General features: G+C 43.2%; 1 protein-coding gene across 1 annotated transcript in view; it reads left to right on the top strand.

Moving 5' to 3' along the window:
- Window positions 1–21,593, top strand: part of znf512b (zinc finger protein 512B) — a 28,565-nt gene that overhangs the window by 6,311 nt on the left and 661 nt on the right. Inside the window, 17 exon segments of the mRNA XM_071534034.1 lie at window positions 5,422–5,501; window positions 5,673–5,801; window position 6,208; window positions 6,436–6,610; window positions 6,706–6,989; window positions 7,092–7,163; window positions 8,323–8,451; window positions 9,323–9,450; window positions 11,172–11,264; window positions 13,392–13,490; window positions 14,095–14,343; window positions 14,769–15,128; window positions 15,573–15,674; window positions 17,172–17,234; window positions 17,895–17,993; window positions 18,284–18,545; window positions 18,548–21,593. The exon segment at window positions 18,548–21,593 is cut by the window's right edge and continues 661 nt beyond it. Of these exon segments, the coding sequence (XP_071390135.1) occupies window positions 5,422–5,501; window positions 5,673–5,801; window position 6,208; window positions 6,436–6,610; window positions 6,706–6,989; window positions 7,092–7,163; window positions 8,323–8,451; window positions 9,323–9,450; window positions 11,172–11,264; window positions 13,392–13,490; window positions 14,095–14,343; window positions 14,769–15,128; window positions 15,573–15,674; window positions 17,172–17,234; window positions 17,895–17,993; window positions 18,284–18,545; window positions 18,548–18,627 (2,405 nt within the window). The 3' untranslated portion in view covers window positions 18,628–21,593.

Raw genomic sequence — 21,593 nt, 5'->3', positions numbered from 1 at the left:
GCCCTCTGATGCTTTGAGTCTCTAACACTCCCAAAGTGGTGAAATATCAAAAGCTAGAATCGATAAAGAGCTATAATCTGGGAATGTTTGTTTTGGAGATGAAATTGAATTCTGGTGCTTTTCTCAGCCTGCTGCATCCAATGTTGAGGAGAGTCCTTTGTCATCTTTGTCACACCTTTATTTGGCAGGCTTGGGGATGGGAGATGAGAGGGAGGAGGGAGTCTGTGTTGGTGAGTCACTGTCCATAAGGAGGGCACTGCAAACAGTCTGGAGCAGGCATTGTCTGTCTGGCTCTCATATACGTAGCGTTGCATAAACACATGCCTTTTTGCATGCCTTCCTTTATATGTACACACAAACATGTCTCAGTGCATAGTTTGTAAAGTCTAAATTGTGAATATTTTTTTACATTCCCTCTCTTGAGTCTCAGGTACATTTGAAAATGTTTGATTTGCGTCCCTGTCAGTTCACCAGTCAGCCTCATTCCTCAGGATTTAGCTGGTCACACATGTGGCCAGTCATCCAAAGCTGTTGTGATTGGATGACAGAAAACACACTGTTGGCTGTGGGCCAAATGGGCGTCAGGCGATAGATTAGGTTTCCAATAATATGAACCATGCAGCTGATGTGGAAGGCTCTAAAATCGATGCAGGTCTGAAGAGGCTGTCAAGGTATTGTGAGTCACCAGATTATGCAGCAGGATCCTTAATGCCCAGACTCTTTCTGTCGATTTGGCTGTTTTAAGTGTGGTTTAGTGGAGCTAGTAAACTGATACCCCACCACGGGGATGTATGGGGAGTCCTGGCCGGCACACAAAGTGCTGCCCTGTGGTGTAGTTTGGACTATTGAACGGCGTGACAAACTGTCTTTGTGGGGATGCTCGTGCTTTTTGAAGTTGATACCAATCACTGATTATTTAGTAAGAAGATCGGCTGATACTAATCCAAGTCTGTAAGTTTCTGTCTTTTCTGGGCAAGCTGTGGAGCAGTTCAAGTTAATATTTACTTTGAAATGTGACTGAGTGAGATTCAAAAGTAATAGATGGAAGAGTGTCACATTTATAACTTGTAGTGGATGGAATGCAATGCAACACACTGCTTGGTGACTAACAGATGATATATGTATTTTAGTGGGTACTTCTCTCCAGATTGGATGGCCCCAATGGGAATTTAACACCCTAACCCTTGGCACTGTTAGTGTGATGCTTAATTCACAGGACCACTAGCAGATGATATGTGCCATTTTGTGGCTACTTTCATCCAAAGGGCCTCACAGTATCATGAGTGCATATATCTCCAGTATGGGGAGCCCCAATTGGAACTGAACCCCTAACCCTTGGCGTTGTTACTGTCATTCTGTACTCACAGGACCAATAAATGGCGCATATTTAACAAATGATGCAAGCAGCTCACATTTTTTTCATTAGGGTATCAAGAATAGGCCAATCACCATGAGGCTGATAACCGATTTCCTGCTTAGAGTATACCTTGTTGTTGCCTTCGTCTGTGTGTGTGTGCATTTGTGTGTATGTGCAAACGTGTACATGTGTGAAAGAGAGATTAACGGATAGACACAGAGAAAGACAGAGAGCGAGAGCGAGAGAGAGAGGGAGAAAGCAACACAGAGAGTGAGAGACAGAGTCAGAGAGTGTCTGGTTTTCCTTCAGTGAGTCAGTGTCTGGATAGCAAGAGTGTTCTGGTGCTGCTCCTCCTTTTTGCTTCTTCCTAACTGTCTGGAGTCAGTCCTGACTGGGAGGTGATTATGGGGACGTCTTCAAAGAGAGGTGTGTATATCGCGGGGAAGCTTAGTGCGTATGTACTGTGTGTGTGTGTGTGTGTGTGTGTGTCTTTTGAAAGTAAGAGAAGAGAGAAAGGAAAAGAGAGAGAGAGTACAGGATGGAAAATAGGAAAAAGGAAGTGTGTATGTGAAAGTGGCAAGGTGCTAAAGTGCCATTAAAGAGAAAAAGTGAGAGAGAGAGAGGGGAAAGTTGGGAGGTAGGAGTGAAAACACGCTGGCCAGCCTTAAAAGCAAAAACTAGAATAGAGCCAACAGTAAAGTCCAGTGGTTGCAGATAGCTAACACATACAGGATAGCTGTTACACTCTCTGCCAGTGTTTACTGTGCACGGTGTCCAGGTGTATCAGTTTCTCCATCTATTGTCTGTTGTGATTGCGGAAATAGTGACACTATGTGTTATTTCCATAGAGTTGTGTCAGTGGTGTGTGTTTATGTTTGTGTGTGTTGTCTTTCTAAACTATGTCTAAAGCCTACTGTGCAGACGGAAACAAAGGCTCCTGTGTGAGTGTTTGTCGAGGAAAACAAATGACTGTTCTCTGTTCTTCTAACAAGTGTGTGTGTGTGTGTGTGTGTGTGTGTGTGTGTGTGTGTGTGTGTGTTTGTGTGTGTGCGCGTCTTTGCACTCAGGGGGAGCAGTTGCAGGCGTAGCTAGGAGAGCTCAGAGGTTATTTGAGATCATTAGGCAGCTGCCAGCGCTCCTGGGTCCTGACTTCTCTTTTCTTCTCTTCTCTTCTCTTCTCTTCTCTTCTCTTCTCTTCTCTTCTCTTCTCTTCTCTTCTCTTCTCTTCTCTCTTCTTCTCTCGTCTTCCCTCTTCTTCTCTCTTCTTCTCTTCTCTTCTTCTCTCCTCTTCTCTCCACTTCTCTCCTCTCCTCTTCTCTCCTCTCCTCTCCTCTCCTCTCCTCTCCTCTCCCCCTCTCTTTGGTTAGGGTTGACCAGTGTAGAGCAACAGTTGCAGACAGCTGGGAGGGAGTCATACTCTGACATTAGTCGAACAGCTGTATTATCCCCATGGCCTGTGCCAGAGAATTAGGGTTTAGATTAGACACAATAGGGCTGCTTTGTTTCATGCTAAGACAATGGTTGTGATTGCTGGAACGTCCGCTTGAGTGCCACAGTGGACAACACACATTCAAGCAAGCAAAGCAAAAGATACTGAGCGCGTTTTTATTGTGTTTGCATATTTTATCCCAGAATAGATGAGTCTGCTGTGTTTCATTGTAAGTCTGCACCCGCACCTGTACTGGCTGGGCTTGTGTGTGCACATGCCTGCCTGCGCTGTAGCCTACTGTATGTGGGCCTAATTGTTGTGCTTGCTGGAAAGAGGCCTCTGATAGTGGTAACTAAGACAAGTGGATCTTATTCCCATAGCAACAGGAACATATCTTCCCCAAGAGCAGAATTCATTAATTATGCCTTCTTTTACGAGACCTTTATTTTCCAAGACAGGAATTAGAATGCACGCTCAATTTCCTCCCCAGCACAAGAGCTGCACCGCCGACTGCATCACCTCTCCAGCTGCTACCCAGACAGCTAATAGAGAAATGCTCTGTCGCCTGGAGAATATTAATACACTCATATCCATACACACATATCACACCCACACGCACCGGTAATGATTTCACTGTTCTTGTTTGTGTGTATCAGTGTGCGTTTGTATGTGTGTGTTTACACCTTGCGTCATGAGCTATTCCCAAACACAGCCAGTGATGCTGTTGCTATTTTTCATTCAATCTTATTCCGCCTTATGTTCTCTCTATCTTATTATTGTGAGTCTGAAGTAAAAGATTACATATAATCTGTCAGCCTGTATTTGTGTCTGACTGCGTGTATGTGAGTGAGAAACAAAGAGAAGACAAATAGGGGGGGAAAATGGAAAGTTGATACTGTGTAATAAAAAGAGAAAGAGGGAGAAAATGAGAAGGGGAGGTCATTGTAGGTTATCTGATTTCAGTAAGAGAGAGTCAGAGAGAGAGAGCTTATGTGTCTGTGTGTACACATTAACATCGTCGACATGTCTATAGAGAGATGTTTCCGGGGTTGACGGAAATCCTTTTGCCAACATGAGCTGTTTTCGTATGAGTAATAATGACATGAAGTCAGTTCATTTATTTGATGAAAAATCCTCTAACCTTTTGATAATCCAGTGCTCTGATCTACTTTTGGGGCCCGCCACACAGGGGCTAAAGCATGTGTGTATCCTTTCTTTGCCTGTCAGTGAGCTGGTAGGAGAAGAAGGCAGCCCGGTAGACACAATGCCATGTTCCTCAGCATGGGGAGGTGAAACTGTGAATTGGATTGAGAGATATTCTATGTAACACCACTGTTGCAATCCACTTCAAAAGAAAGGACTGTCTTCTCCACTCATCTCTTCAAGTGGTTTCCCTTTGACATTTTGTAGATCTGATATGACTGGATAGGTTTTTAGAAGCATCTCCGCCTCCTGCTTGCCTCATGTCTGCTGCTGCTGCTGCCGCTGCTGCTATCTGGTTTTGCCAGATCAATGCAGGGGAGTTGAGAGCACATGTAAGGTGTATCTTTCTGAAGAGTACAGCCTCAGTTCCTACCTGCAGCACTGTCATTCAGTATTCTGCTTGGTCAGAGGAAGAAGCCATCCGCCTCTGCAATTCTCTCCTCTCTCCCCCTCAGTATCCACACCCGCCCTCCTCTCCTTTTCCTCCCTTTGTCACCCCCCACCCCTCCACACACGCACACACACACACGCACGCACGCACGCACGCACACACACACACACACGCGCACACACACACACACACACACACACACACACAGATACACTCCTCCTCCTCAGCGCTCTGTCTTCCCTCCCTCAGTAGCAGTGTGTAGAGGAAGTAGAGTGGAGGGCTGATAGTGCAGAGGTCTAATTGTAACAGAAAAGAGAGCAGTAATGAGCCAGCAGACTGCCTGTCCTCTGTAGTTCAAATGGAGAGAGATTGGGAGGGGCGTGGGGGGGGGAGGAGTGAGAAAGCTAGAGATAGGGTGAGAAAAAAGGAAAGAGGGAGTATGAGGGATAGAAGGAGGGAGCGATAGAGAGTGGAGAGAGAGAGCTGAGGCAGTCTGTCCACTGTGTGCTGTGTCAGAGGTTCACAGGCACTGGTGATTTATAGCTGATCTATTTGGCTCAGCATAAGGCCTTTAGCCACACTGCCCCTTTCTCTCTCTCTCTTTCTCTCTCTCTCTCTCTCTCTCTCTCTCTCTCTCTCTCTCTCTCTCTCTTTCCCTCTTTCTCTCTCTCTCTCTGACACTCACACAGCTAACAGCTAAACACTACTCACTATTCAACCCACCGCCATAGTTATGCCTGCCCTTTTGTTTTTCCTCATCTGTGTTGTGAACTGAGGTGTCACTATTGCAGTGTTGCAAAGCGCACCTTGTCCATATTTAATTTGAGTATGTGACCATATTGCAAAGGGATTTCGGGTCCTTGAAAAAGTATTTTTATGACTGAATGTAATACTAATCTTTTGTTGTTTTGAAGCATTAGTATGGCACCAGGAAATATCTAGAACATAGCTCCAAATGCTGCTGGTCTTGTTGTCTTGCACTAGTGAAGGTATCCTGTGCTAACTTAGAAATGGTTTTCTCTCTGTCTCTCTCTCTGCCAGGTCCTGTCTGTGGTGAGCCGGTGGAGGGGAAGAGGAAAGGTCGTCCTAAAGCAGAAGTGCAGGAACTGAGGAGCATCCCTGTGAGTATCTCCCTTTGAACTGAGTGGGTGTTTGAAGTGGGCTTCTAGTGAGAGGCAAGCAACAGACATACACATTTTCTTGCATAGACTAGGCAGCTCCGGATGAATATGCACAATATAAAGTGCTAATCTATGCATGTATTCATGTCTCTCTCCCTGACTCCTGAGCAGGCCCATATGATAGTACAGTGGAAGGAAGAGTTTAAACGTCGCTCCAGGGTTAAGTGTCCATGTTCGGGCTGCTGGTTAGAGTTTCCCAGCATCTACGGCGTCAAGTACCACTATCAACGCTGCCAGGGGGTGAGTCACTAACCTCTACTCTCTCCTACTCTCCCTCCCACTTCCACCTCACGCTTAAGAGTAGACCTTAACCTTAACCTTAACACAGCAGAGTAGAGCAGCAAGTCCTTCAAATGAGGAATAATAGGAGTCTGTTATAAGTGACCAAAAAGTCAGTTTAAAGTAGAGTTTGTATACGTTCAGGGGATTTATAATGCTCATATTCCAAATGTTTTGTGATAACTGACTATACAACTACAAGTACTTTGGCTGTTTAACCTCAGCCCAGTAGGACCATCATCACAAACGCCTCTTGTACAGAACTTTGTTTTAAATTCTAGTCAAGATCCAAGGTTTCCAAAGATACTAAATATGTCATGCTGAATTACATGGAAATGTGTATAAAATGATGCACAATTCAGTGAAGCGTTGGAATGAGTAGATACAGAATAGAATGTGACATTGTCGTACAGTATGGAAAAACTTTTAACTGAAGGGGAAATTTAAGGGGTTAGGAATATGGAGGGGTTACGGAACTTTATTTTATGCAATATGATTCTTCGTCTGAAGGCTTCAAATAACTACCCACTGTTATCTGGGTTTCGGTCGGGATCTAACTCTGATTCCTCTCTCCTCATGTCTGTGTCTGTGTCAGCCACCCTAGCTGAGAAGCTTAGTCATGGCTGCCCTTACTGCGAGGCAGTGTTCGCCACAAAGGTGCGCCTGCAGAAGCACAAGCTGTGGAACCACCCGGACCGGGTCACGATGGAGTCCAAGGACCAGCAGCCCAAGCTACAAAAGACCCCCGTCAAGTCCAACTCCAAGAAAAGGTGATGCGGGTTTAGAGCTCAAAATCACATCGTCCATCATAATGGTGTTTGATGCTGACTGTTCAAAACTCTCCTCCCTCGGTCTATGATTCCAGGCCGATGGAGAACAGTCCCCCCTCTCCGGTGTTCGTCAAAGTGAAAAAGACCCACGAGGTGTCCACGCCCTCTCAGAACGGCGAGCTGGCCCCGCAGAAGAGTGAGAGGAAACAGCACAGCCACAGCCAGCCCCCGCAGCCAATCCACCAGTCCCAACCAGTCCAGCTCCAGTCCCAGCAGTCGCAGTCCCAGAGCACGTCGTCTGATGCCGGGGGCAGTGAGAGCGAGGGGGGCAGTCTCCCCCCTCCTTTCCCCGATGAAGACCCAGAGAGAATGAGGCACAGTAAGATTGCTACGTATCTTCTGGAATGGACTACATATTTTTGTCAGTATGGGCTGGGATGTGTTTGACCATTTCTTGCTCTGTGTTTTCCTCTTGAGCCAGGACGGAAGCAGAAAACCCCTAAGAAGTTCACCGGAGAGCAGCCCTCTATTTCTGGAACGTTTGGATTGAAAGGTAGATCCTTAAATTTTCCTCTCCCTTTTCTTGACAGTAAACCGCACCCTTTCACACGAAAACGTACTCATCAGAAAAAAACAATCTAATAACCTTTTATGGGGGTGATATTAATCAATTAATTAATGAAGGAATCAAGACGAGAATGCTGTAATGTACTGGCTGATCTGTCATCGATTGCTGACAATAAAGCAGGCTTCCTCAGTTTCCCTGTGATGATTCATTGAATAATGGAAACCTTGAGAGGATAAATATACCACTGCTGGAAAATAAGAGTGGGAGCGTCTTCAGTAGAACTCTACTATACCATGCGTTTGGCTATGAAAATGTTTGTGAACACTCCCCACTGCTGCTGATCAATGGTACTGGCCTTTTAACAGTGTTAATGTGGCAACTGTAGAGGTGTTTCATATCCTGCTAAATGAAACAGTGAGTCACACACCACACACACATCACATGGCACAGACACACACACAGATTTTTCATTTTCTTTCTATCTATCTATCTATCTATCTATCTATCTATCTATCTGTCTATCTATCTATCTATCTCTCTCGCTCTCTCTCTGCCTCTCTCTCTCTCTCTGCCTCTCTCTCTCTCTCTCTCTCTCTCATTCATGTGCTGAAAATGTCCAGTGACTCATATAGCACATACAAGCAAACTACTTATCATCGCCTATCATACAATTAATCCACAATATGCAGAGCTCAGAACACTCTCTCTCTCTCTCTCTCTCTCTCTCTCTCTCTCTCTCTCTCTCTCTCTCTCTCTCACTCTCTCTCTTGCTCTCTTTCACTCTCTGGCTCTCACTGATTCACTATAACCCAAAACAACCTCCTTTTCTCATTTTCTACCTCTCTCTCTTTTCCCCTTCCTTTCTTTTTTTTTTCTTTTTTATGCCCAGTATCAACTTTCCCTTTTTAGTATTTGTCTTGTTCAGCATTGTCCTCCATCTGTCCCTCTCTGCCTCTGACTTTTCTCTCACTTTACCTTGAATGCCTTCAGTAGTGAGTATTCATTACTACCGTCAATGTGTGTGCGTGTGTGTGTGTGTGTGTGTGTGTGTGTGTGTGTGTGTGTGTGTGTGTGTGTGTGTGTGTGTGTGTGTGTGTGTGTGTGTGTGTGTGTGTGTGTGTGTGTGTGTGTGTTTGTTTTGCAGGTATGACCAAGGTGGAGGAGAAGCTGAAGGCAGGCCGCGCGAAGAGATCAGAGGCGAGTGGGTTCAGTGAGGAGCCCCAGAGAAGACCCAGTCAGTCCTCCAAGAAAGACCCGGCCACAACCAGCTCTGGTGAACAACTACATATACGTACATTTTAAATGTATTTATTGGCCCAGACAAAAAACTAAATGTGACTTCATCAAAACAGGAGAAAACTGTGAACATTAGCGCAGAAGCTGTGACTTCTCTCTCTAAAAAATAACTTGATCAAAAGAGAATAAATTGTATTATTACGTGGCATCATTGAATACTCAATTCTGATGGGCCAGCGGTTCTGTTCTTTGTGAACAGAACTGCTGTTTCACATAACAGACCGTTGTTTTATCATCATGTCCCTCTGCAGTCAAGATCGTTGATTCTGTTGATTTCTAATGCAGTTAACTTGTGAGGAAGTTAGAATCATATCTCCTTCACATTAAGTAACAAGTCTAAACCAACTGCTAATACCTGCTGGATGCTCTGGTTAGGTGATGGGTGTCAGGTACACCTTGTGCCTAAACGTTACTCCTTGGTTACTACAGACTGTCCTGCTGGACTATTTTTTTTGGCAGGCACTTGAAAATAACTTGATCTTATAATTAAATCATTTTTAATCAATATTTTGTGTCAAATGATTAATGCCTTTGTCAAGTAGCTTTGTAATAAGAGGGATAATGTACAGTGAGCTGGTCATTATTGCAAAATAATCCCCTTCAGGATGATCAGGAACCTCCGTTTAACATCGGGGTCTTGAATCACCCTGTCGAGGCTTATTTTGCAATAATGACCTGCTTTCTGTCCATTATCCCTTGCTTACGTAACACATGGATAAAATTAAACTATAGGACCGGCAAAAGACAAACAGAAAACACAAAAGGAAATGTTATACCCAGAAGTGGACCATGCCAGTAATACTTGTTTGACTGATTGACTAACTGACTGATGTCCCCATGTTTCCCAGGTCCTCTACCTGATACACAGTGGCAGCGAGCCATCTCAGAGCGAGGCGAGGTGGTGTGTCCCACCTGCTCCATCGTCACCAGGAAGACCGTCCACGGCCTCAAGAAACACATGGAGATCTGCCAGAAGGTCAGTGGGTAACACTGCTGTCCGTGACACTGAGAGAGGGGCGGGAATGCTGTGGAAAGTGCTGTGAAATCAGTCAGTGAAATAGATAAAATTAGACCAAATACAGACTAGTAAAGACCATTTCAGCACACATGCATCAGTACGAGGCTTATTTTCGTTTGCCTCCCACTGGTTGACAGTTTGTTTCCTGAGGAGCTTGCCTGCTGAAAAATTGAATTATATCTCCCTCACATAAGTATCAAGTCAAACCAACAGGAAATACCTGCTGGATGCTCTGCTTTGGTGCGAGGTTCAGGTGCTGACATGTCAGGTGGAAAGTGGTTGGATGTCTGTTCTGTTCTGCCTTAAAATAATCTTCATCCTCATCCTATTTCCACTTGTTTAGCTTTGACATTTGACTCGCATTTGGTACAATCACTAACTGTGTTAGTCACTCACTATTGAATTTCTGAAACCAATAAATATGTTGACACTCCCTCTAAATCATATTCCATATGTTCCACTCGTGTTTTTTTTTTTTTTGTAATTTTGTGGCGCATGTGTTTTTGATTTGAGCTCACTCAAATAATTGGGAAGTATGTAAACTGATCTGACCTCTGCTTCAGCTTAACTTGAATGTACCATATGTTTTCCGTTAGATTAATGTGGAGTGTATGACTCCATGCAATTTCAAGACTTAATCAGCCAATTTGCCAACACAACCTGTCAGTGGAATTAATATCATGTCACCAAGACAAACCAGTTTACATATTAACAATATTAACAAGACTTTATTGAGCCATCGTTTTTATTCAACTAGATTTTATATATATATTTTTTTCTATCTGGAGTATGAAATAAAGCCCTCTCACCCCAGAGCTGTGACCTCGGCATTGGATTATAACGGCTAGAGTCCTTCGGGGATGAAAATGACTGCAATGTTATTAGACACCTCTCTCTAAGGACCCCATAGTGCAGAGTCTAGGGAGCCTTTACAGTAAAGATATTGATCGGAAGGCTGCAGAAATAATATCAGGCTGTATCTCAGTACAGTAGTCCCTACCAGTTTCCACAAGTAATGTCCTTTACTTTATCTGCTCTGATCTGAAAGCTAATATTAGCTGAAATGCATCAAGAGGATACGGTACACTTCTGTGGTTTGTTTACACTGCACTTGATTGTGGTCAATATCAGAAATAAATGAGGGGTGAAGAGAGGAAAAAGAGGATTCAACTATATTGAGATTTTCCTGAAGACGGTCCAGCTGGAGTGGTCCAGTGGCCTCAAGGCCGTCTGAGAGATGTGTTCTTACAGCCATTTTAATGGCTCCTTGGCCCAGTGGCCCGTGTGACTCTATTAAAGTGACAGTCTGCCGTTAAGCAATGACAGAATTACCACATTAACACTGGGTCACTCACCATCAAAACACTTCTGTCCCCAAATCAATACTGAGGCGAGGCGACTAGCTACGAGACGGAACATTGTGTATTAAATTGGTTTTTGCTGGTTCCAAAAGTTGCTTGATAGTTCTCCTCTGTCCTTTATAAGCTCACGATGACAAATGCAATTTGACCAGAATTGCCCACTAATAACAAAGACTATTAGGTTATAGCTGATATGTTGCTATATTGATAGATCCAATAAAGAGTAAAAGGCAGCGGCTACTCTAAGAGTGAGCTCCCGGTTGGTTTCCTTTCATAGAAATGTTATTTGATCCTCTGTTTGGCCTTTAACCCCTGCAGCTCCAGGATGCCCTGAAGTGCCAGCAGTGCCACAAACAATTCAGGTCCAAGGCCGGCCTCAATTACCACACCATGGCTGAACACAGCACCAAGGTACACCCGCACAGGCACAGACTCACACACATAAAATCAGCTTGTACTTTTCAATGCTTGATAAACAAGGTATACAAGGTGAAGCTCAAAGTTTCCGACAATTAACAGTCCGCCCTGGCTTTGCCCTTTCTTTGCGACTCACCGTTGACTCTTAGCCCCTCATTCAGCAGCAGTCAGAGTCCAGATGGGAGATGTTTAGGTGACTCAGAGAGCTAGTGTTTCACCACTGTCACACTGACCCACTGACCAGAGTAGCTACTAGACACCACACACGCCCTAGAGCCCTACACCCACGGAGAGGGGAGGTTCAGACTTTCACTTATGACTCTATGTATGGACACCAGTCGTACGCTACTGCTAGTGTCAGCTTTCACAGGGGGCATTTGGTTTGTTGAGGGCAGTGTTGCATGTAGAGGCATTTTATAGCCAATGCACATCCACAGTCAAAGGAGCACATTTCTTGCCTTCTATACGTACCTTTTCAGTAGCATATTCATTGTCAACTGCTATGCCTTTTTCTAGAAAGTTGCTCTCGAGGGTTGTGAACCATCACACAGCTGAACCGGTGATTGGTATTCTTGTCCTTGAAGTGCTCATATTTCTTTCTGCAGCTGTCTTAACTCTGACAGCAGAGAGCTTCATTAAGATATTATCATGACACTCCTGCATTAGAGCAATGGTGCTCCTATGAAGTTTGCTGAATAATTCACCGCTGCCTGTTTCAAAAAGTATCATGAAAGATTAATGAATGTACGTGCACCGAACCTTGTTGCATGCAGCACGTGTGTTTGTGTTTCTGTGCGTGCGCGTGTGTGTGTGTGTGTGTGTGTGTGTGTGAGCGTGCTTGCCTACAGTACATCTGCACACATGCGTGTGTACGTGTGCAGGTGGTTATGCATGTGTAATCATAGCCAATTTAGTAGAAATGATAGATGATTGTGCCATCTGTGGCAGCCAAGTTAAACTGTTTGACACAGCCATTTGTCTTCAGTCTGGACCTATTGTGCCCTGACCTTATTGGCGGCAGTCCAGTCCAGTAGAGCAAGAAACAGCATTGTGTGTGTGTGTTTTAGAACCGTGATGTCTAAACTTTTAACTAGTTAGTCTGCCTCAACTAAAACCCATCAAAATTTCCTGCAACCCTTCCAAGATGAGTAAATTAAAAGTTGTTTTGACAGGCTGAAAGCCACCATTGTGCAAGCGCTGGGTTTGTGTGTTTGACTCTGCAGTTGTGCTGTAGAGTAGCTGCTGACTGGTGTTGTCACTAACCTGGGTCCAGTCACATGGCACAGCCCCAGTGCAGCGTGGGAAAACACAGTGGGCTGACAGAAGGACAGGGGTCACCTACTGATTTTGACCTTGGTGTTGCTGTTGCTACTGTAATACCACCACTCTCTCTTCGCTCTCTCTCCCTCTCTCTCTCTCTCTTTCTCTCACCTTCTTTCTCTCTCTCTCTTTCTCTCTCTCTTTCTCTCTCTCTCTCCCTCTCTCATTTTCTCTCTCCTCTCTCTCTCTCTCTCTCTCTCCCTCTCACTTTTCTCTGATAGAGGCGTTAAGAATACAGGCCGATACAGTTTCATGGTTTCTTCCTCTGCCAGGGTAAATCAAAGGCTGAGCTAGTGTCTGTTCTCTTGCCTGCAGGCTCGAGTGTGACACGGTTTACTTGAACTAGGGATGTATTCTGATGGTATCTCATCTCCTCTTTCCCTTTACAGAACACTAGGGTTGTGTCTCAGTCATCTCAATTCTTCTTCTATTTGTTAACACGTGGAAAAAAAAAAGTGAAGTTCAGTCCATTGAGATTCCCCCCCATAAGACCCTACTCTCTCCAGTCCCCTGCACTCCTCTCCTTTCTCCCTGGCAGCCCGACCATCTGTTGTTCTGGTCCTGGCTGGGGTTTGGCACCAGCCAACACCCCAGTGAAAACATGAGTTTGACAGTTGTCATAAACATGCCTTGAGTAACAGCCTCACCATGAAACCATTTAATGATCCTGGCACAGTGTGAGCGCCCGAGATGGAAAACACATTTTCATCGACGTTTTTTTTTTTTTTATTTAAGTCAGGAGGGAGGGGGAGGTGTTATGAAGGGACACGCTCATGCGACGTTGTATTTGTTCCCCCTCAGCCCTCGGGGAGTGAAGGCCAGACGGGGGACGAGCAGGAGGAGAGAGAAAGGCTGCGCAGAGTGCTCAAACAGATGGGACGAATCAAGTGTCCTAGTGAGGTATGCACTCTCTTTCTTTCTTGTTCTGTTCCTCCCTCTCTCCCTTTCTCTCTCTCTCTCTCTACTACTCTCCCTTTCCGGTGTCCTTCATTTCCATTCATCCACCTTTGCTGTCTTTCATTTCATATTTTTCCCTGTCCTCTTTTGCCCGTTTTGATTTTGTTTCCCTCTTTCCTCAGTCTCTGCCTCCCGTCTTTTGTCTGCTTCCCTCTACCTCTCTCCCTCCTTTTTCCTTTTTGCCTTGTTCTTGACATGTTGCCCAAAACCACATCAACACTCTGCTTCCCATTACTCACACTAGAGTGCAAAAGGCAGGGAGAGGAAGAGACAGAGCGGTGAAAAACAGACTCTCTACTGTGACATTTCTTCATGCTGAAAAATGAGCAGCGTTTCCTCCTGTTTTCTCTGTCTTTTTAACAGCAACCACAAAATATTGACCAAATGCGATGATTGTGTTCCATTAAAATCACGCCGTGCTCCACTTACCCAGTTTCCTGTTTAATGTGTGTTTTCCTTCTGTCTCATTTCTGTCCCATTTATATACTGGCCTCACACATGCTCACACACACTGTGCGCAAACACACGCACGCACGCACATGCACAGGGCTGCTCGGCCCACTTCGCCAGTCTGATGGGCTACCAGTACCACCAGAAGCGTTGTGGAAGAGAGATCTCTGAGGATGAGAAGCCTGTCTTTTTGTGCCAGCACTGTGGAAAGACCTACCGCTCCAAGGCTGGCAGAGACTACCATGTACGCACTGAACACCCCCCTGCCATCACTGCTACCGCGACCACCACCAACAACAACAAGGACAATACCACCGACACCAACAACAACACAGGCAACGAAAGGGTAAGACAAACTATTTACAAGAAAAAAAACATTGTACACATTATGCACATAAAACAAATTGTATAACATGTTTGCCAACCCAGCCGGTCTGTGCTCGCTTGCTGCTGTTTAGGAGACAGCTTGTATTTTGCTCTTAAGTTTTGGTTCGTCACTCTCCTACCTGACACCAGATTTTCATTTGGACAAATAGGGCAAATCTACAAGGTTTCAATTAGACGCTCCAGTGCAGCCCCACTTGTGATTTAGGCTGATAAAACAAGTGTATTTTTACATACACACATCTTGCCTACTGTAGCTTTAATCAGGTTTTCCTCAGTTGTGCCTTGAGGTCTTCACTCTTTCAGAAATGACAATCAATTCCTTTTTTTGTATTGCAAAGTTTCTCCGCATTTTCCACTCAAACAAGTGTCTTGCCTCTCCTCCAGGTGATCTCCGAGGAGCCTCCATCAGGAGGCAGGAGGGAGCAAAGCCAGCCTGAGAGGAAGGAGTGGCAGGAGAAAGCACCACCAGGCCGGCCTAGAGAGAAGGAGAGGGAGGCCAGGGAGAAGGATAGGGAGAGAGACAGGGAGAGGGAGAAGGAAAGGGAGCGAGACAGAAACAGAGAGAAAGCGCCACAGAATGAGAGCCTGGGGGAGGACTTTGAACGGACCCCCAGCGGCAGAGTGAGGCGCCGCTCGGCCCAGGTGGCGGTGTTCCACCTGCAGGAGATAGCAGAGGACGAGCTGGCCAAGGACTGGGGCACCAAGCGCCGTATCAAGGATGACCTGGTGCCTGACAGCAAGAGGGTGAGGACAGAGTGTGGATACATTATACACACATACACATAGGCATTATATAAAGATACTGCTACTCAAAGGCACATTCATAGGGGACATGGGGATACACACATGCATACACACCTACACACGCGCATGTACAGATGCACAGAAGCATTACACGCTGCAAGGGCCCACCTGGACCCGAACATCAAAAGAATTACACACAGATATACAGAGGCACACATAGGATCACACACCATGACCCACATCAAAGTCAACCTGAACATGAAAAGGACACACACTCAAACGGCACACTGAAGTAAGGAGAAAAAAGTAACCTTGTGGTTGACATCAAACAGATAAATATGTCCCCCGATTCTCTCTATTTCTTTCTATCTATCTCTACACTCACAGTAACATCATGATACTACAAGGAATATTGATGTAGATGCTCCTTTTTCTGCTGTTTAGTTAAACTACACCCGTCCTGGCCTCCCCAACTTCAGCGCTGAGCTACTGGAGACCTGGAAGAACGAAGTCAAAGAGAAGGGCTTCATCTGCTGCACCAACGGAGTAAGAACGTTGACTGGATGGTTTAATGTGTCACCATGTGCAGAAAATTAGTTCCCACATTTGACGGGAAAAACACACTGACTCAGTGATCGCTGTTCAAGTTCTCTGAGTGTGAGCTTATAACAATAAATGGTAACACTTTAGATTAGGGAGCACAGTTTTGCTATTAATAAATTGCTTATTGACATGCATATTAGTAGTGTATTGGTTTATTATTAGTCATTACAAACCACTTATTATCACCTTATTCTGCACTATTGTATTCTAAAGTATAGCCCATTAACATAAGCATACTAAGAGTCCAATTCATGTGCAGCAACTTGTAAACCAGCAGCTGTAAACCCTAATTAGGAGGCTATTGTGGGAAAACCCATAGTTCAGGCCTATTCAATTGGCGGCCCGCGGGCCACATCCGGCCCAGAAGCAACCTCTGAGTGGCCCAGCGAGCTTGAATTAAATAGGCTATTTTAATAGCGATTTTAATATTTTAATTGTAATGTTGTTTTTATAAAAATTTGGACTCGTTTTCACTCATCATGAATTTATTTCCTCCGTGGCAGAAAAACACGTTACACGAGCCTTCAGAAACTCCTGCAGGTTAAACTGGACTAACGAAACACTTTTGGGGCTGACTGACTCTAACAGACTCACTATAAACAGACTGTAAGACACTCGCTAGCGTAGCAACATTAAGGCTACAAACAACCCATAAAGCAACACTCCGTGTAGGAGTCAGTTTTACACCGGTACTTTATCCATTCAAAAAGAATATCTGATGTTGTGAACACGTTTGTCTAGTCCTCGAATACAAGACGACCCCCACTTTTTCTGAAAATATGTCTCTGTCAACCCTGAAACGTAAAATTGACAATGAAAAGCGTCGGTTTAACCCTGCCTGGACTAGCAAATAGTAGTTATGTGTAATCAGTGGTGGAAAGTAAGTAAGTACATTTACTCAAGTAGTGTACTGAAGTACAGTTTTGAGGTACTTGTACTTTACTTGAGTATTTCCATTTTATGCTACTTTGTACTTATACTTCACTACATTTTAGAAGGAAATATTGTACTTTTTACTCCATTACATTTATTTCACAGCTATAGTTACTAGTTACTTTTCAGATCAATATTTTATATTAACATTCATTTGCGTTTGTTTAAATTTCTCATTACCAAAAGCTAAAAAAAAAAGGTTTTAAATAGGCTGCTGAAAATGTCTGGCCCATCTACATTTCCCGGTTTTAAAATCTGGCTCAACTGAATTTGTAATTGAATAGCCCTGCCATAGTTAATGAGCTATACTTTAGAATACGATGTAGTGCGTTGCAGAATAAGATGATATTGGTTTGTAATGACTAATAATTAATCAATACACTACTAATATGCACGTTAATACGCCAAATCTAAAATGTTACCCAATAAACGTATAGCTTTCATGTGAACACGGATTGGCGGAGTGTCTGCATTGCTCACTCAGTGTTCGTCTCTGCTTTGTCTCAGAACTGTGAAGCTGTCTACTCCAGTGTGTCAGGACTCAAAGCCCATCTAGCAAACTGCAGCCAGGTACGAACCACCTGTAAGAACGTTACCAACATGATTTAATTTGTCTCTGTAAACCTAAGGTATTTTCTTGTGCGTTCTTGTGTTATGTTCTTATGCCCTCCTATGATATCTTTGCTGTAATACCTAATGGCCAAAGAACAGTTCAAAACAAATGAACCCCAAGGATAGAGAGCAGATAAAGTTCCCAGATGTTAATTTGCTAACCTCAAATGTCAAGAATGCATCAGATACTGATGATGACTTGGCTGATGGGGACGAGTAGGAAGCTTCAAGATTCATAGTGAGAATGATGCATCCATGTCTAAAATGTACACAAACAAATAAGGAAGCAGCTATCACTGCAATCACCTTATACCCTTCTCCTCTTATTTAACAGAAATGTCTTAATTTAACAGTTAAGTTGGTAAGTACCATGATATAATAGACAGTGTATTTTCACACACAAAAAAAAGTTGAAATGTGTGTATTTCATTCTCTACAAGGACATAAATATTGACTTGAACTTTTTGGTTTTGATAGACACGCACTGTCTGTAGAACCTGTGAATGGGCAGTGAATTGTAGGCTGTACACCGATTAAGCATGTATTGCATGTTTTTTGCTTTAGAGATTGTTTTGAGGTGAGTGAGGTGTACAGTATATCTGTGTGTGTGCTCTGCAGGGAGGTGGTGAACTGGGGAAGTACACCTGTCTGATCTGTCAGAAGGAGTTCAGCTCAGAGAGCGGTGTCAAGTACCACATCAGCAAGACACACTCGCAGGTGGGCCCACAGTTCAATCACACTCACTGTACTCATAAACCTGACAGTTTGCCAGAAAGCAAGCCTTTTAATTAAATATGCAAGTAGGTATGTTTTATTTACACAGTGTGGCATATTACCACTCATCGTCAGTTGTTAATACTAGTCGGCACCATTGACATGCCTTGTTAATACCTACAGATATTAACTGTTAAATACACTAGGAAGGTTATACAGCCATCAACATGCTCCTGCTGCTTCTTCACAGCTTGATCTGGATTGAACAGTAACATTGTGCTTGATTGCCTTAGAACTGGTTTCGTGCAGCAGCCAGTCATGTGGTCTCCAGCAGCAAGAGCAAAGCACCGGAGAACAATGGGATCAAAGCCGAGGTGAGGAACGGCGCCACCACCGGCAAGAAGAGGGGCCGCAAGCCCAAAGAGCGCCCCCCTGTGGTTGCCCCACTCCAAACAAAAACTCCGGCACCCACCACCACTCAAAACTCAACCCCCGCCCTCAGCCCCTCCTCGGGCCCAACACAGACCCCCACCCAGATCCCCATCCCAACAGACAGCGGAGTTCAGGCCAAAACAGACAGCCCAATGCCTCCACCGCCAGAAGGAGCAAACCCAAGAGGCTGTCATTGTCAGAGTAGCTCTGCTTTCACCGACCCAGGAGCCAGAGAGGATGCTATCTGTTTGTGTTACGCCAGGAAGCTAAAAGACCTTACTAACGCCACAAGGACTTAGCACTGAGAAGAAAGCTAAAACAACCATTGACAAGTAAAACATTTAGTCCAGACTTAAAATCTTGGTTTTGAAGCCCTACAGTTAATGTGTCTACTGTTATAAACAGTACTCATGTGTAACAGTAGTGTTTTATTTCTCCATTCCACTTTTGTCTCCTTTTTAAGGCACACATTTCAGTTTCTCTACTCACAACAGGGGTGTCAATAGTAATCAAAGATAAAATCCTGATTTGTACATGGATAGCATTTTCTAAACTGAAGTAGTATTCCAAACGAATTGAGTGTAATTGTCTCTACAAGTCTGTAGATTCATGTTGTGTTCGAGAGGTTTCAAAAAGGATATTCTATTAGCATGGTGAAGTCATTTAATGATAGCTAGTGTTTTCACATTTTTTTCACGGAGATACTGTACTGTGTACATAAACAATATCTATATCTATATATCTATATACTCAAAGCAATGATGCCATCTATCATTTCAAGACTGTCAGGTCAAATTGGATCATGAGCAATCAGAATTCTTTGCAGTACATGCTACAGTGCAATGTTGTATTGATCTTTGTTTTTGATTTCTTTGTGTTTTTGTTTTTATTGTTTTTACTTTTTTTTTATGTTTGACAACATGTAAATGTCTTATAAGCTAAATGTTAGTCAAAGGTCAGTTGTTAATCATATTCCACTCTGTTTTCCCTACAGTTATGTAGCTGTCATTTGGATTTTGTTTCTTGTTTTTATTTCAGTTCAATGACATTTATTTTTGAGATTGTACTTGCATCACATGATGATGAAAGGTATGTGCTTTGACAACCATAATTAACTGTCAAAAGATTATATCCATAGTTCTTTTACACTACGCATATTAAGCAGAATATCAACAAAAAGTGAAGGGGTTTGAGATTTCCATCAGTAAGGTATAGGTTTACGATATATTATTCAGCTACAATAATACTAAATATGGCATTGTTTAATTGATGAAAAAAAAAACTTGAAGTATTCTGTCTAAAAAATAGGACTGACAAATGCTAAATGTTGGACAGAAGGAGGAATTTTGTGTGAAGCTTGTTGCACCATTGCGGCACAATCAAATGAGATAACACCATTTAGAAGTGGGCCATATGTCCTTGGCTACTGCTTTTGCTTGAATCAAAGAGTTGAGGAGAGAATACAAATATTATCTTTTGTAGAGAGGTTGAGGATGATCTTTTATGAAACAGAAAACCTGCAAATGAAGATTCACATGTTATGTATATTAATTGATTCCTGGTCGCTCAAAGCTATTGTCTTGCACTTTAACCCTTAACCCTCCTGCTCCCCTATTGTATTTTTGCACTCCAGGAGTATTCAACCCAACCTAGTTGCTGTAAGGCACAGAAGCGGAATTATCTTACTCTCATCAAATTTTAAGATTAACTAGAGAAAAACTAAATTTGTGTTTAGATGGGTACTGAGCAGCATGTTCAACTCTTTCTAGTTAGTGTCTGTGATCCAACACGACCACATGATTATAACTCACCACACAAAGCCATAACTGGTCTTGTTTAATGCAAGGCTGCTCTACCAGTCAATGTTAGTTTAGCTTCAGATTACAAAAAAACCATTGAGTTACTTTCATTTCAAATCTAAATGTGTGCAATCAGAGAATAATATTTTCACTTTAACACATTTAAAGTAGATACTTGAATCCACAGTTATATTAATGATTTGAGCAAATTAAAGATCCATAAATATTTGATTTATATTTGCAGTGTATGTCCATAATAAATAATGACTTGCTTGCTAAAAAAAATGACAGATCATAGATCTATTTTATATTCTCTTGTGTGTATTACCTAGATAGCAATCTGATAGCTTTGGGAGTCTATACAGTTGTGATGTGAGGATATTCTGGTAAGATACTAAGGGTGCTTTACTTGCCACTCTACCTTAAGGACTGCTGAAGATACCTGATACTACTCAGTGAGTCCACTAATTCATCCTGCCATATTCTCCTTACCGGCAAGTCCTCTGAATTTTGCACCAACAAATGTCAATGTCATCATTAAAATCAAGCACTGATGTCAACGGAGCATTTTCAAGAAAAACTGAGTTTGAAATTTATATTTGTGTCCCAGGTGGTGTCATCCCTACACCATGACCTTTTATATTTTAAAGCAAAGATTTGTTTGAGCTGAATTCCTCCATTTTTAATCAACTGATGGAGCATATTCAGGTGGGGATGATTATGCATGTGTCTGTCTCTATAGCAGTGGGATAGACGTTTTTCTTTTTATCCAGGTTCAGCTGATGGTGAAGTTAGACAAGCACTGATGGGTCCTCTGACCTTTTCAATAAGAGTTGTCCAGACCTTGGCCTAGTAACTGTGTGTGTGTATAAAGTCAGTTAGCACCTTTATAAAGACTGGATGTCAGAAATGGTAACACTTTCTCGTCAAGTGTTGCGCCGTGGCACAGATCAGTTCATCAGCTGCTTGTTACTCGTTTCATTAATAACGTCACATTGACTGTGTTTACCTAACAAGCTTTGGTGTTGCAATATGATAGTTTAGCACTGCTTTTAACAGTGGGTATTTTCTATTTTATCACACCCTTTACTATCCGTCTTCCTATGATGTGGAAAACACATATCCCGCAGTGTGAGCTAACTGCAACATGTTTAGAGAGTACAGCAATACACCATATTTAGCTGGTTTCGTTGGCTTGCTGATATTTTGATATTGATAAGTGTATTCTCAAAATTGTATGGCTTTTTTTCACTCCCCTGCTTTTGTTTGTTTGCTTTGAAAATGCTTTTACATATTATGAAATCTAAAAAAAAAGATTTAAAAAAATTTGTAGTCCACAAAGAACATTGTAGGCCTATGTGTCGGCATACAC

This window comes from Centroberyx affinis, unplaced genomic scaffold (genome assembly GCF_046629955.1).
Source record: "Centroberyx affinis isolate AG114_WGS23_722 - 3 ecotype Tasmania unplaced genomic scaffold, CSIRO-AGI_Caff_v1 ptg002477l_1, whole genome shotgun sequence".
NCBI lineage: Eukaryota > Metazoa > Chordata > Actinopteri > Beryciformes > Berycidae > Centroberyx > Centroberyx affinis.
The sequence above is the reverse complement of the archived record's forward strand: the minus strand, read 5'-3'. Positions and strand labels throughout refer to the sequence as shown.